General features: G+C 39.7%; 1 protein-coding gene across 1 annotated transcript in view; it reads right to left on the reverse strand.

The window, feature by feature from the left end:
- Positions 1–7522: 7522 nt before the first annotated feature.
- Positions 7523–14775, reverse strand: part of LOC310960221 (protein kinase C beta type-like) — a 92851-nt gene continuing 85598 nt past the window's right edge. Inside the window, exon 17 of the mRNA XM_083931851.1 lies at positions 7523–12377. Coding sequence (XP_083787977.1) covers positions 12201–12377 — 177 coding nt within the window. The 3' untranslated portion in view covers positions 7523–12200. The remainder of the gene's footprint in view (positions 12378–14775) is intronic.

The raw sequence follows: 14775 nt of genomic DNA on the forward strand, positions 1-14775 counted from the left end.
CTGGCTGTTAAAGATGGAGGAGTGTATGTTAGTGAGTGGGGGAGGGGGAAAGCTAGATGCGGTAAAAGAGAGCGGCAGCTATTTCATTCACTGACACTGACATACTCTTACTGTTGGCAAGTTAATTCTTATTGGGGCTACCGATGCTTTATGCCCTCATGATGCTTTAAGGCTGTGTGTATAAGAGCAAACACCGAAGGAAAGGTGGTATTCACACACAGAGTACTGTATGTCATATATGGCCTGTAGGATGTTCAGCCAAGAGGAGAATGAAGAGAAGCGTAGACAGATTGTGTGTGTGTTTTGTCGTGTGATTTTGCTAAAACTCATGGAGCAGTATTGGTTAGAAGCATCCATACACTTCATGTTCAGGGCATGTGTGTCACTCAATTTAGTTTGTGTGTGTAACAATCAAAGGTTATTTTGTGGCCATTTGGCCACTTTCATCTATCTCTAGATATCTCCAGCACAGAGAAAGCAGTAGATGGCTCATTGGAAACACCTTTAAAGCTAATGAGGGTTTAATGCTGTGTTCATGTCATAAAGGAATTATCATTATTTCAAATTTTTCAAATTGTAGATAGCGTTCATGTCAACGTCTAATTTGTAATAAGGACAGAGATTGCTCCAGTATATCCATCTTGGCATGTCTGAAAACCAAGCAAACAATTCCATCGCTTGATTTAATTATCATTATTGAATCATGTTCACGTCACAAGAAAAACCATCTTGTCAGACTCCAAGTAATGCGTTTGTGCTTCAATCAACCAATCAGCATCCTGTGAGGAGCTATTGGCAGCTGAGGGGGGAGGGGGGCGAAGACGACACGAGAGCCGATCGCTTGTTCAAAACAAGAATGACGGCTCCTAAAGAGATTAGCTTAAAAGCTGAAATAGCATAAGTTTTATCAGAACTGGAGGAAGAGAACAGCACTCAAGGATTTTCCGGATGGAAAAGATTTTTTCTCTGTTCTTCTGATTGACTTTGACGAGAGTTTGATAGAAAGAGGTTCATCCAATCATTTACCAGGTATGTTTTTGTACACGCCTGCTGTTTCCAAATCAGTTTCCAATGACGCCTTCTCAGAAGGTTCTGTGAAACAAACCATCTGATAAATCAGGTTAATCCCATATGGCATGAATGCAGCATTAAGCTTTCCTCTCTCTGTTCACTCTTAAGTTAGCTATCCCTATATCATCGACATTTTTTTAAATGTTAGAAAAAAGGAATAAAACATTGCATTGCCAGACATACTGGTGAAAATCAGATTTTAAAAGTACAATTTGAAGGACATTCTCAATTGTGCTGGCCCAAGTTGTCTTGCAGAAAGATATAAAAGTTCTTGAATTAAATATCATGCAAATTCATAATTCATGTAATCTTGTCATTGTAAAAGACACAGAAAATGTTTTTATTTTTTAAAGATTCTTTTTTTTGTCAGTTTACAAGCCTTTTATTAGATAGGACAGACAGGAAATGGGGTGAGAGAGAGGGGGGGAGACCTTCAGCCTCTTTACATGGGGCGACTACTCTAACCGATGTTCCACCCGCTGCCCCGACAGTAAATGTTTAAACATGTACGAAGACAAATACGCGTTGAATGCTTATGTTTGATATATTTGTTTTCTACCGTGTGACATAATGTAATTTCATCTCTTGTCATTTGCGAGACTTAAGTTACCATACATAGAGCCCCTTATTTTGACCTCCAGACGTAGTGGCACTATGAGATGAGAAATTATTGAGAGCAGATTAACTCTGAATTAAACCCTCTACTTAAAAATAAAAGAGGTGGGCTACAAGTCAGTGACAACAATATATAATCCAAGATTGAGAGATAGAATCATGAGGTAAAGGGGGATAGAGGGAGCAGCAGAAAGGGAGAGAAGGAAATGGTTCAAATAAAAGCTGGCCACATAAATATTCACATCACTTAGCAAGTAGTGGTCACAGAGAAAACCACACAAGGGGTGATCTCAGAAAATCCACAACCATAAATATATCCACAAAGTCAACAGTCGGAGCCTCCAACGACGTAAACAACAAACACAAATAGCTGAAGCCACAGTTCAACTCACAGCAGGAGGAAGGGGAAGAAGAAGAAAAGAGGTGAAGAGAGAAAGAGACAGGACTAAAGAAGAGGAGAATCTAGCAAAGTAGATTATAATGTTGGTTCAACGTTTCTAAATGTAAGAAGTCAATACACGCTTGCCTGCTTCTACTATTTGAGCGAGGCAGAGGAAATAGGGGAAACAAACAACAATAAAAGAGACAGAGAGGGACAGGAGAGCTTCCAAGATCACAGGAACCACAAACCGGCGTTGCATCTCCTACCTTCATCTGCCAACTCTCCCATTGCCTGAGTGGAGCTCCCTCCATCCACAGGGACACACCTGCCACAGCTGGCCCAGATCCACCTCACGTTCCTGGGCATGATATCCATTCGGACACCTCATCTCAAAAGAGGCCTGGTACAACAGTGATACTGGTGTGGTGTAATTTCCAAATGATATATCAGAGATATGTTAAGTGTTGTTAATCTAAGATGTATTTAACCTCGTCATTCTACAGTCAGTATAAACGTGTGCTGTGCAGCCGAGCATCATTCAAATCCACAGAGCTTTAGTTTAAACTGTAGAGATCCCAACGTTTCCAAAGATACCAAATATGTCATTTTGGAGAGTATGTTTAAAATGATGCACAAGTTGTCCAAAATATTTTCATTTGATGGAATGGGGCAGCCATAAAAAATAGCTTCAATGAAGAGATGGAACAAGCTTATACAGAACGTGTATGATGTTGCCAGACAGTGGGGAATAAGACTGATTTGAGAAATGGCTGACTGTGATAATTTACTTTGGGCTTAATAATAAATGTGACTGTTATCTATTTAAAGACTGCAAACCCACATAGTTGTTTTTAATGTGGTTGATTAGACTTGAAGATGTGTGGAGCTCGGCTGGAATTAATAGGGCAGAATGACACAACAGTCAGTTCTCCTAATTGTGTTTACAATACAACTATCTGAAAGGATGCTGACTTTAACCTCATTCTTTTAGCACAATATCATGTTTGCAGAGATATCAAGTGCATGTAAGACCCCTTTTGCTAGTGTGACCAGATGTCAAGTGAAGTGAAATATTATTTTATGTGTCAGAAAGAGTAGACAACAGAGCCGACCGGTTGACGTCCCAATTGTGCTGTGCTTGTTATTTTCCAACCCATGAAATAGATGTTTTGTTTCAGAACTGCTCCCATTTTTGACTGCTGAACTGGAAATATCCATGTTTTTATTTTATGAAATCCGTCCTGTTATTTGTGGTCTGTTTCACAGAACCTTCTGATTTGGAAAGGACAGGCGCTTTTCAAAACATGCCGGGCACGTGATTGGATGACTCTCTATCAAACTCACTAAAGTCAATCAGGAGAAGACAGAAAATATATTTTCTATCCAGTGGTGCAGTTCTCTTCTTTTAATCAAGATTGAATTGCAGCATCTAAGCCAACCTCTTTAGGAGCCACCACTGTTGTTTTAAATGAGCGATTGGCTCTCGTGTTACCCCACTCCCCCCTCAACTGTCAGTAGCTCCTCATAGGACATTGATTGGCTCACTTTTAATCTGAATACAGACAAATTACTTGAAGCCTGACAAGATGGATTTGAACTTGCAATTCTCACTAGATCTTGTGATATCACGATAATTCAGCTGCTGTGCTAGGTAAGGTGAAATCCGCTAGTGAAAGTTGTCATTTCAGCTGACAATATCGATGGCCGCTGGCTTGAAATAAGAAACCTGATATTATTTACCTTTGTCGATAATCAAGGACCCATTGTTTCAAGATATCTAGCTATGAAGGGATAGATAGGGAAGATTAGGGTAAGATTAAAAGACAGGGTTTGGGTTAGGAGTCACTTCTTCATGTATACTGAATTATAAATAGATTACTGCTGCGTTTGGCTTCATATTTATTCACTACAACTTTACATTCTAGCAGGGTTCACCGTCTGTGTGTTGACGCCTGCACACTATGCCCACGTTGTCGTGCCAGTTGCGTTTCATACGAACATTCTAGCATCGACCGTTATCAGGCACGACAAGTAAAGTAACAGTAACGAACAGTACCAGGGCTTAGCAAATGTGAGTATAAATCCTCATCACTAAAATTATGTCCTGAAGGGATATGCATGGAAAATGTATTCATCCATGTAAGTAGGCCTACTCACTGCTGATCGATGCTGTCAAACTGAACCTAACTCAACTTATGACTTGCAGTTTAAACAATTTATCTGGCTAGAAATATAAATACACAAATAAAGATGGGAATACAAGTTTTAATGTTTCTAAAATCGTGTAAATGAAGCCTTATAACCCCCCCCCCCCCCCCCCACACACACACACACACACAGCTGCCAGCCATGCCATGTAGGCCAGCTCATAATGTGTTCCATCTCAACACGCTTCAATTGCAGTTAATGCTGTGAGGCAGAGAGACAGAGATATGGAGGGAGAGAAAAAAGAGAGAAAGAGATGCAGCAAAGGACAGGGAATGAGATAAATATCAGTGGCCCTTGGTAAAGATGTATAGATAGAAAGCTTGGAATATACAGTAGCATCGGGGCACACACACAATTGTTTTTCACATCACTGTGTTCCAGAGGCAGTGGTTTTAATAGAGAAACATGTCTGTGAGTCTTTAATTTAGTCTTTGCCTCTTTATACCTCCCTTCCCTCTCTCTCTCCCTCTCCTCCTCTCTTCTGCCTTCCTGCCTCACCCCCTCCACCTCTCCCTCTCTCTCTCTCACTCCATCTCTTTTCAGTAACGAGAGGATTAGCGGGAGACGAGCCTATGTCAGCTGAGGATGTGGGGAGAGTGGGAGGCACAGAGGAAAGGGGAGGTGAAGAGGAGAGGAGGGTGAATGAAAGGCGGTATCGAACGCTGACCTGTTTTGCGCTGATAAGCGCAGGCTGCTTTGTGCTGAAGCCACTGGCTTTAATTTGGGGGCCGCAACATTTGGAATTAATTATCACACACACTCCAGCACTGCTGCGGCTTACTGTGTACATGGCTATTACATCCCCTCCAATACAAACTTTATACAGCTTATTTGCTGGAACTTACTGTTACACAGGAGTTTGTATTGCTGTTATGGTAAATTTGCATAAGATACAGCTGCACCACAATGTTAGTATACAGTTAACAAAGAGGAAAGTGGGGTAGGCTATGCCTTCTATGAAGAACTGTATGCAAAGCAACAGGAAGCCGTTCTTTTTCAACACTGAACATTATGTAAAATGTATTAGCTACAAGTTGAAGTTGAAAGCAGTAACCAGGGAAATGTACTTCACTGAATGTAATTCATTTTCATTTCCAAGGTCTAAGTGGTTTGCTTAGGATTAATCATTTATCTATTGTCTGAAAGTAGGCTACTATATATCGATGCTCGATGTTCTTCAGCATCCCTGCTGATCTGCTGGCTAATTAGTTACTAGTTTCCATATAGCATAAAACTTAATAACGTGGGCGTTAATTGCTTCAATCACTGAAGCGAAGTGTACCAGTGCCTACCTTTTGAAAGCCAAAAAAGAGGTTGTACTATCTTCTGTGAACTTTAGTGGTAGTGTAAAAAAAAGGGTGAAAACTAAACAGAGAGAGAAACCCAACCACATGGTGCAGGATGAAGAGAAAACATTGCTTGTCAGTTAAAGCGTGGTCTTCATTTGACAAACACAGTTAGCACTTTACATGATGATATACACAACTTAATTTTACGGTAAATCTGAATTAGTGCTAATGGCTTCTGTAAATGTCCAGATTGACAGAAGACTACACATTTATATTTGTATGCTCTATCTAACCAGGTTAGAACAATAGCTAGCTAGTACCTCAAGTGTGTTGCTGGTGACACCGAGAGCTTTTAGAGGTTTTTTAAATCCAGAGAACTAAAATTTTACTTATTTTTAGCATCAATGCAACCAGAACCGGTGTATAATTGAGACATGTGTTCATTTGGCAAAATGTGTAGCCACGCCTGATGAGTAAAATGGACTCTGTTTAATTGGGGCTCGGTTTTTAATTTAATTTTTGCTACTGAAAAGCTAGCTTAGCTCTGTCTCTACAGGAAGTCCCTGCACCCAGACAAGTACACATCAACATGACTCCACACAAAAACACAAATAGCTGTTTTCTCATTTCTATTGGTGTATATTGCAAACAAGATACAAAAATGCTAATTAGGACGCTTTAGAGGTGCTGACAGACAAATTTGTTTATACCTTTGGTCAGAGCCAGGCTAGCTGTTTCCCTCAGTCGTCATGCTAATTGTAGCTTACCATCTCCTAGCTTCAGCTTCAAATTTAACAGACAGATATAAGAGTAACATTGGGCTTCTCATTTAACTCAACAATAATGTGAATAAGCAGATTTTTCAAAATGTCAAACTACACTATTTAGGCATATTACACAGCTGATTCAAACCACACATTAAACAACTTAGAGAGAAACATTTCTTTGGGTTTTTGTTATAAAACAGAGTCCTGTCTTGATTAGAACACATTACATTACAGGACAGGGCTGACACACGACCTAATGTGTATATTCAGAGTATATCCGGCCTGGGTTGAAAAGCAATAAACCTGCTTGGGTGGGACATGCACAAGGTTTGTCGAACAAAAAAAATTGTGGAGAGTCGCAGCCAACAAGTATCCTATTAATCATTTGGACAAATGCTTAACTTGTATTAAAAACCATCTGAGCCAGAAGTCACACGCCTCAATAATCCACCGAAATATAAAAAACTTAAAGTTCACCGCAACACGTTCGGCTAACTCTATTAAAGTTGAATCTCAAAGGCATTGTTTGGATTTTGAAGCTCACTTGTTTGCACCAGTTCTGTGAACACAGACAGCAGTATTCCCAGTAGATAATTGGTGTGTTGTAGACACTGTTTTCCATCACAATGTGCCACGGCTTAGAGCCACTGCATCTAGTTTGTGTCATCACTTGTACATTATATTGTACTAGGGATAGTAAATGGTGCAAGATCCAGTAACCCCTATTAAAAGTAAATGTGCAGCACATTGACTACAGTGGATTGCGAGCAGCTTTAGAGGCAGCCTGAAGCAGCTGAGTGGCTCAGCAGGGCTGTGTGTATGTAGGCCGTGTTCTGCATGTTATTTCCTTGAAATCATCAGACCTACGCTCCCCCATCAGGGAAAGGCTCTTATGATAAGTGGCAGCCATGAAATATGCACAGCCTGTCGTAGCCGCCTGCCCCGCTTCACAGAGCCTCGCTTTGCTTCCTTGTCCCCTCGCTTCCTCCTTTCCACTGTCCCTTCTCATACCTCTGCCTCTCTCCTCCCTTCATTGTTGAATTGCTTCCCTCTTCTTCTCTTTCACCAGTTTTCATTTGCCTCTTTCTCCTTACCTCTTTTCCTTCTCTCATCACAGCCAGTTTTAATCACATTAAAATTTACAATGAACATCATATAAACACAAAAACAACAGCAAACACCCTCTAACACATCTTTTAAATCCTTTATTTTACTTACGCCTGTTTTTCCTGGAAAACAAAATAATAATAATAATAATAATAATTTTGGCACATGGAAAGCATTGTGAGAAGCATTTTCCCCTCTTTCTTCTAGATGTATTATTTTCACACATTGCACACACAGTAGCTTGGATCACACTTATGAAGCAATGCAGACACAGAAAACACGAATCACCCATATATGTTAAATGTATATAAAACCGAACTACTAAAAAGGTAAAACATTTTTCATGCAGAGTTCATTTCGCTTCTCCTTCAGCAGGAAGGAATCTTAGAAACAAAAACACAAATCCTGGAGTAAGATTTCTCCTCCTCTTGTCCTTTACAATACTGACCACATGGTGTAAATATAAACATTTGACACAGCTATATATGTATATATAGTTATTTGTTGTTGTTATAATACAGGAGACACTTACTCTAATAAATACCAACAATGGAGGTACGACAGATAATGGACGAAGATTTAGCTTTAAGTCACAAAAAACACAGATGTTGCATTGTACTTTCAGGATCATAATTTTGGACGAAATGTGAAAGCGCTAATGCTGCTCTTCTGTGCTGAACGCATCAGCAGTTTAAAGTTTAAGACTAGAGATAACAGACAGGACCAACTTCATCCAGATATTCGTTAAGACTGTCCCTAAATCAGTGACACCCCCCACATCCATTAACCCAATCAAAATGTCAAATGACTTCAACGAACTGATCTCAATACCACCAAACATCATAATGCATTACAGAGAGCTATGTGATATAAACAATTATTCTTGCCATTCCCAATCAGGGATCGAGCCTTCACTCCCTCAGATGTCTGCTAACCCTTTACCATCTGGCCCACTTCTCAGGAATAAGCTTTTTGGGAATTATGGGAACTACAGCCATGATCCAAAATCATACATGTTGTTCCTATGGTCCAAAAGTATTAGTTAACATGAACAACTCTGTGCTAAAGCTGATAATTGGGAAAGATGTTATAGAGGACACATAGAGAGCACGAGACCCCAGGGGAATGTTATACATACATTTTCTATTTCAGAACTGACAACACTTCGAGAACATAAAGCTCATTTAGGAATAAAAAAAGGAAGCAATCAAAATCAGTCTCCCGTTCATTGTCTATGGAGCAGCTCCAAACTTTATACTTAATGACATCACACAAGTTTGAGACTTACTTCTCTGGTTTCTGGCTTTGAGAAAGTAGCTCATGTTCACAAATATTGATTGTATTTTCCTAGGCCATGGAAATAACATACTGGAATTCTTAATTTAGTTGGTCTTACCCTTTAACTGTAATTGCAGATTACATTTTCTAATGTTATGTTATGATATCATATTCAAACTGTCCATAGTAACACGAGTGTATCTAACTGTTGCTATCAGACATCTGTATATGAAGAACCACTGCCCTCTACATTAAAGTTACAACAAATATTTGGGGTAATCTGAATTAAAAAATGTTTTGCTTTGAAATGATCGTTCGTATTCGCTATTGATCAGCATGGATACACTGATCCCCCCATTCAATTTCAGTCACTTCCATACTGCAGATACCCTAAGATATCTAAGATCTAAGTTATACCAGTTACCGTATTCATGATAATGTACTATCAATAGGCATGCTTGGGGAAACCCACAGGAGTCCCACACCTGTTAGCATTAAAGATAACCGTTCAGTTGAATTAACTGTATTATATTGTAGCATTCTTCTTCTTAACCTGCAGATACTGTATAACTTCATGGCACTACTACTGATAAACACCAGTGCACTTGAATGCACCCAACCTGCAGGAAAAAACCTCTCCCCTGATGTCCCTGTGTGATGAAGAGGAGTGTGATATGAAGAAGTACTTCAGCCACTTCCACATAAATAGCTGCACTCTCTGGGCCCGATACGTTTCATACCCTCTTGCATGTGAATTAATTACAGTCCTAACCTGCCTTCAGATGGTTGGTTCAGTACTAATCCTACCTTCCTGTCAACAAGATTATTGCTAGCTAGAGAAAACAAGAGACAAAACACACGTTCTTGCTTCAGAAGGCCTAGCTTTAACCTGCGTCCTCATTTGCTGCTGTAGTTCCGATGGACATTCTTATTGGGCACGCAGATGTCAACTTGAAAAACACCAATCACAGTGAGTCGAGCCTGAAATCCTTTCCCACATAATCAAAAAACTAGATCAGAAAAGTAAAGCTGCATGGCATGTTGGTAAATGAAATCCAGCTAGTGGCCTTCCCCCAGGCCAGGCTATAAAAAAAAAACAAATCTAGTACTGTGGTGGAAAGTGGTGCTTTCCAGGAACTATCGAGGAGGACATACTTAACGTCAATGATGATTCAAACACAAGGTTTAGGACACTTACGTATATACGGCGTTCATTAAGAGTCCAAGTAAGCACTCATTCTCTATAGCATCACTATTCTGTAGCTGACATTGAAACATATTATTCGATAATTGCTTCAGTTTTCACGATCATGCATCCCTTTTTCTCTACATCCATCCTCTTTCTCTTCTGCCACTTGTGACTTCTGGTTGGAAGTAAAGTAGATCATACCAATACTACTTGATATGAGGGCGGGCAGACGTTCACCATGCAAACAAATGAAAACACAAGGCTAGGCGAGGTATTGACCCACATACAAAAATGCAAACGTGCGTCTTCATACACATCACTCGTTTGCACACATGTAAACATACTTGTGCATACATACACGCTGTAAACAAACGTCCAGGTATCTGAATCATGCTTTTGTAAAACACAAAGAAATGAACCGCTAGTCTCTTTCATTGCCTATACTGTATACTAGAGAACAGAAAATGAGAGTATAATAAGTATTATTAACTATTTAACTGACTCAAAGCCTTTATAAAGACTACATTTCCCAATAGCATTTTACTATCAAGATCCCAGTGCTGAACAGCAAATAAGACACACTGAAAATCGGATTATTGTGGTCTTTTAGCACAAATCTTCCATTGCCTCAATAGGTCAAATAATACACCAAATGTCTTTTTTAAATACACATGTTGATTACCATGAAAAACAGCCACACAACGGCAGCAGAAGGGTGCAGAGATAAGATGCTAAAATGCTGCTGGGAGACAAAGTTCAGGGCTATTATTGATATAGAAATCCATGCACAAGTGTGTGAGGCATTCCAGTTTTAGCTAAGATAAGAATAAACATACAGACGCTATTATTATCACACATTGAATAAAAAGCACACCAAAAGTACAGGCCGAATTCAGATTGCGCTGGAATAGTCGAGGAATGAATAAAAGAAAAGTTAAATCACAATTTCCACAAAAGTAATAAAATGGAATGCTGAAGCTATTTTACATGTGAATTATGTTGTTGTGTATGTGTGTGTGCTGGGATTATCATGACTTGACTACTAATCTGGCTGGATTTCCATTTACTGCATTTGTTACAACGGAAAAAAGTGTTCTAAGAATCATTTTGGTCCCTCAATTTAAAGTTTGGATTTGAAGGACTTTTGAGGATCACCATACATTTTGAAAGCTTATTCTGTTAAGGTCTGGTAAATTAAACACAATTTGTTCACACTGTGAGCAACACAAGCATCAAAAACAGACGTCTCCAAATTCACAATTTAATTTGACTTTCGATTTTAACGTCGAAATTCAGTTTGAAAATTTTTTCAGCAAGACGAGCCATGAGATGGAAGAAGTGTACTTTACAACAAGTTTTTACGAGGCACACATGAATGCACCATGAGTTTATGAGGTGCAACTGAATGCACCATGAGTTTATGAGGTGCAACTGAATGCACCATGAAGTCCCGTCTGCGGCCACACGCGTTACCGCTCGTTGTTTGGTTACATAACTCACAGGGAACGTTGCCACACTGGTGACTTCAGGGAAGCAGGAGGATTTAACAGTTCGGTTGTTTGTCCATCATCTTCCGACTCTGGCAGTGACTTGTGTCTTGAAAAGTGCAGCTGCAGGCTACTGCTAAGGTAACGTTGTGCGGTGTCTTTAGCTGAATGCTACTGCCTGTAAGATATGCTGTGTTTTTTTTCCTCCCAAGTGTGCAAGTAGTCACGGCTGACGAGAAAAAGAAAATACTAAGAGAATGTTTTTGTTTTTGATGATCGAAATTGAAAGCGTATTTCTATTCTAAATCGATTCTGGGTTTAGATTTCACAATGCCGCTACTAAATAGTAACATATTGACCATGTAGATGCGCGGAACACAGGATTTGTTCAATCTAATTATCTCAATTTCGCAAAAGATTTCTCAAAACGTATGTTCGTAGTGGCACCGGAGTGTTACATGTATTCAGGCCATTTTATACTACACATGGACTCTCAGAAGAGGCAAGCTCATCATCAAGGTTGCAGCAGTGTGAACAACTAATGTGTATACGGTATGTGTCATTGTGTATATGGCATGTCTGAGTATGAGTTTAAGTCATGGCTTCTTGGTTTCTGTAACAGCACAAATCATTGACAGGATATTTAAGTTGATATGTCTGTGTGTGTGTGTGTGTGCGTGCGTGTGTGTATCCCAGGGTACACAGGGCTGATACTAGGGAGAATGATTATGTACTGTATATATATTTTGTATGTGTGTGTGTGTGTGTGTGTGTGTGTGTGTCCATGTGTCCGTGCATGAGCTGAAATCAAGCCTGCTCGGCGGCAGGGGTGGTAGCAGCAGTTCCTGGGAACTCTGGGTTGATAAAGGAGAATCCCTGGAACTCGTCCTGGTCCAGGTTCTGAATCACTTCCTCATCGGGAGGGGTCAGCACCGGCGGGTGGCGCGTGAAAAAACGGTCAAAGTTCTCGGCATCCCGTCCACACTGTTGAGGAGGGCGGGGAGGGATGGAGTTCAAGGGAAGGGGCAGATTGGGAAAGGGGAGGAGTGGGGATGGAGAGGAATGGATGGATTGGGGGGAGGGGGGGGCAAAAGAAGGGGTATGGTGGGTTGAACCAAGGTGTGAGATGACATTACTTGAACATGGTTTCAAATATTAAAACAAGGTGCCAGTACTTGAGGTGAGCTTGATTCCACTGTCCATTGTTACTACCTTCAAAGTGATACAAAAATACCACTCAATCAAGCACACCTCGCATATGTTTTCCCTTTTCCAATATTTGAAACATATTCAACTCCAATTTTAAACAGAACAAGGTCACTGAAGTCTCAAAGGGCATGTGGCAGTGCACTACATTGTTAAAGTGCAACGCATGGCACTAAAACGTTTTGGTAACTAACATTTAACTCAAAAAGCATCCCACTAGGCCTGTTAGAAAATACCCCAGAACTATTTTCCTTCGTATTTCATCTCGATTTTTTGGTTGTATTACTAGGATTTAATTGGAATTGGAATAGGCTCAAAGCCATGAGATGATTATGGTGTAATTGTGGGTTAATTATATGCTGGAGCTGTGGAGACTTGTTAAGATATGATAAACTAAATCAGACAACAAGCTAGTATGAAGAAGAGCACTGGGAATAATGTTCTTCCGATATTTGCTGAGAAAATATTTATCTGACTTTCACGATCCTATATTTTGAAAATGATGTCATCATATTGAAATTAAATCTACTGATAAAAATGTTGCTGTTGTTGAGAGTATACATTTAGCAACAGACGATCAGCTATCACTGCAGAACCAAACTCGTGGCTATCTCAAGTTCTTACAAAGAGGTGACAGATGACAGAATTGAACAGAGTAATGTGCCACTCAGATTACGTTAAATGTCTCAAGGAGCAATTTGAAAAATACGTCATCGTTCATTTCAGTTCAGTTCAGTTCAGTTCAGTTCATTTCCTCGTTCTGACCACTGGGAACCCAAAAAGAGCTTATATACCCACGAGATTTGTGCGCCCGTCTAAGTACATAAAACAGGTTATTAACCTGAAAACTATATTTTCACGACAGTATGCCTCACAGGGACTTTTGGGCCGAGCTATTCCTTCTACTTCCCATCTCCATCACTGCACTAAGCTTTAATTAACACAACAAGGATTCAGTGTCCTCTGACAACATCACCCAGAGGAAAACTACAAACTCATTAAATCTCGATAACTCGCAAAACCAAATGAAATTAAGTCAGAGTGTTTATAGTTTGGGGAAATATGTGAAATGAGAAATACACCAGGGTCAAATTGTATTCGCAGCTAATTACTTGTGTTTGTTATAACCTTCTTAGGTAACCAGATGGGAAGTATTTGGCAAATAGGGAAATCAAATAAATGCCTTACAAAGTATCAATTCAGTACACCTTCGCCAAGAATTTGTCAGTGGTAAGCATACCCCATATCGTACTCTAATCAATGGCTAAATACATTTTTAATAGCAAGGATTCAACTGGGTTTGTTATGATGAAATGCCCTTTGAAAAAAATTAAAATGTGTTTTTACTGTATTTTATTTGGGCCAAACTATGAGACATTTAGATTCTGCGACAGGGTGAAAGAGTCAGATTTTTCTGTAAGATTGAAAATTCGTTGGTTTTGATTTTAAATAAAAGCTGTTATACTGTGATGTTGAACAGTAGTGCACTCCAGGACAGGCTTCATTTGAGACTGAGCTTCAGAGCATGCAAATAAACAGAAACAAACATGAGAAAACAGTGAACAAACACAGAGAGGACAAATAAAAATGTGTGAGGACAGATGGGTTGATGCATGGCAGCAGCAAACAGTGAACAGATGGATGGGTGGATGGAGCCTTTAGGTGGAGGATGGATTCATGGATTGACAACAGATTGTTTGATGGACAGACGGCTGAACAATGATAATTAAAGACAATAGCTGTAAATGAGCATTCTTTGTGTCGGATGAATCAATAAACTGACCGTTCCATCACCTAGTCACACATGTAAAAGCTCATCTTCATCAACCATCAGACTCTTCAAAGGAAACCACAGTGTGAAACCACAAGCAGACCATAATCACAAACAGTTAGGAAACCAACTCCTGACCAAAGCACCTCCTCAACCAGTGATATGGATTTTGAAAGCATCAGACATCCTTCATAAACAAGCATCTGCACAAAAACACACATCACATACTACTCTGAGGAAAATGTTCTTTTTTGTAGTTAGACATACACACATTGCTCACCAAAAAAGATCCAAGAACCACCTTCAGATGCTAAACTGACCTCTAAACTTTTATGCGGGGTTAACAAAAGGGTTCTTCAAAAAGAATCAGAACCTTTACTTGGTCTCAGTAGAAAGACCGACAGA

The sequence above is a fragment of the Echiichthys vipera genome (genome assembly GCF_963691815.1).
Source record: "Echiichthys vipera genome assembly, chromosome: 17".
Classification (NCBI taxonomy): Eukaryota; Metazoa; Chordata; class Actinopteri; order Perciformes; family Trachinidae; genus Echiichthys; species Echiichthys vipera.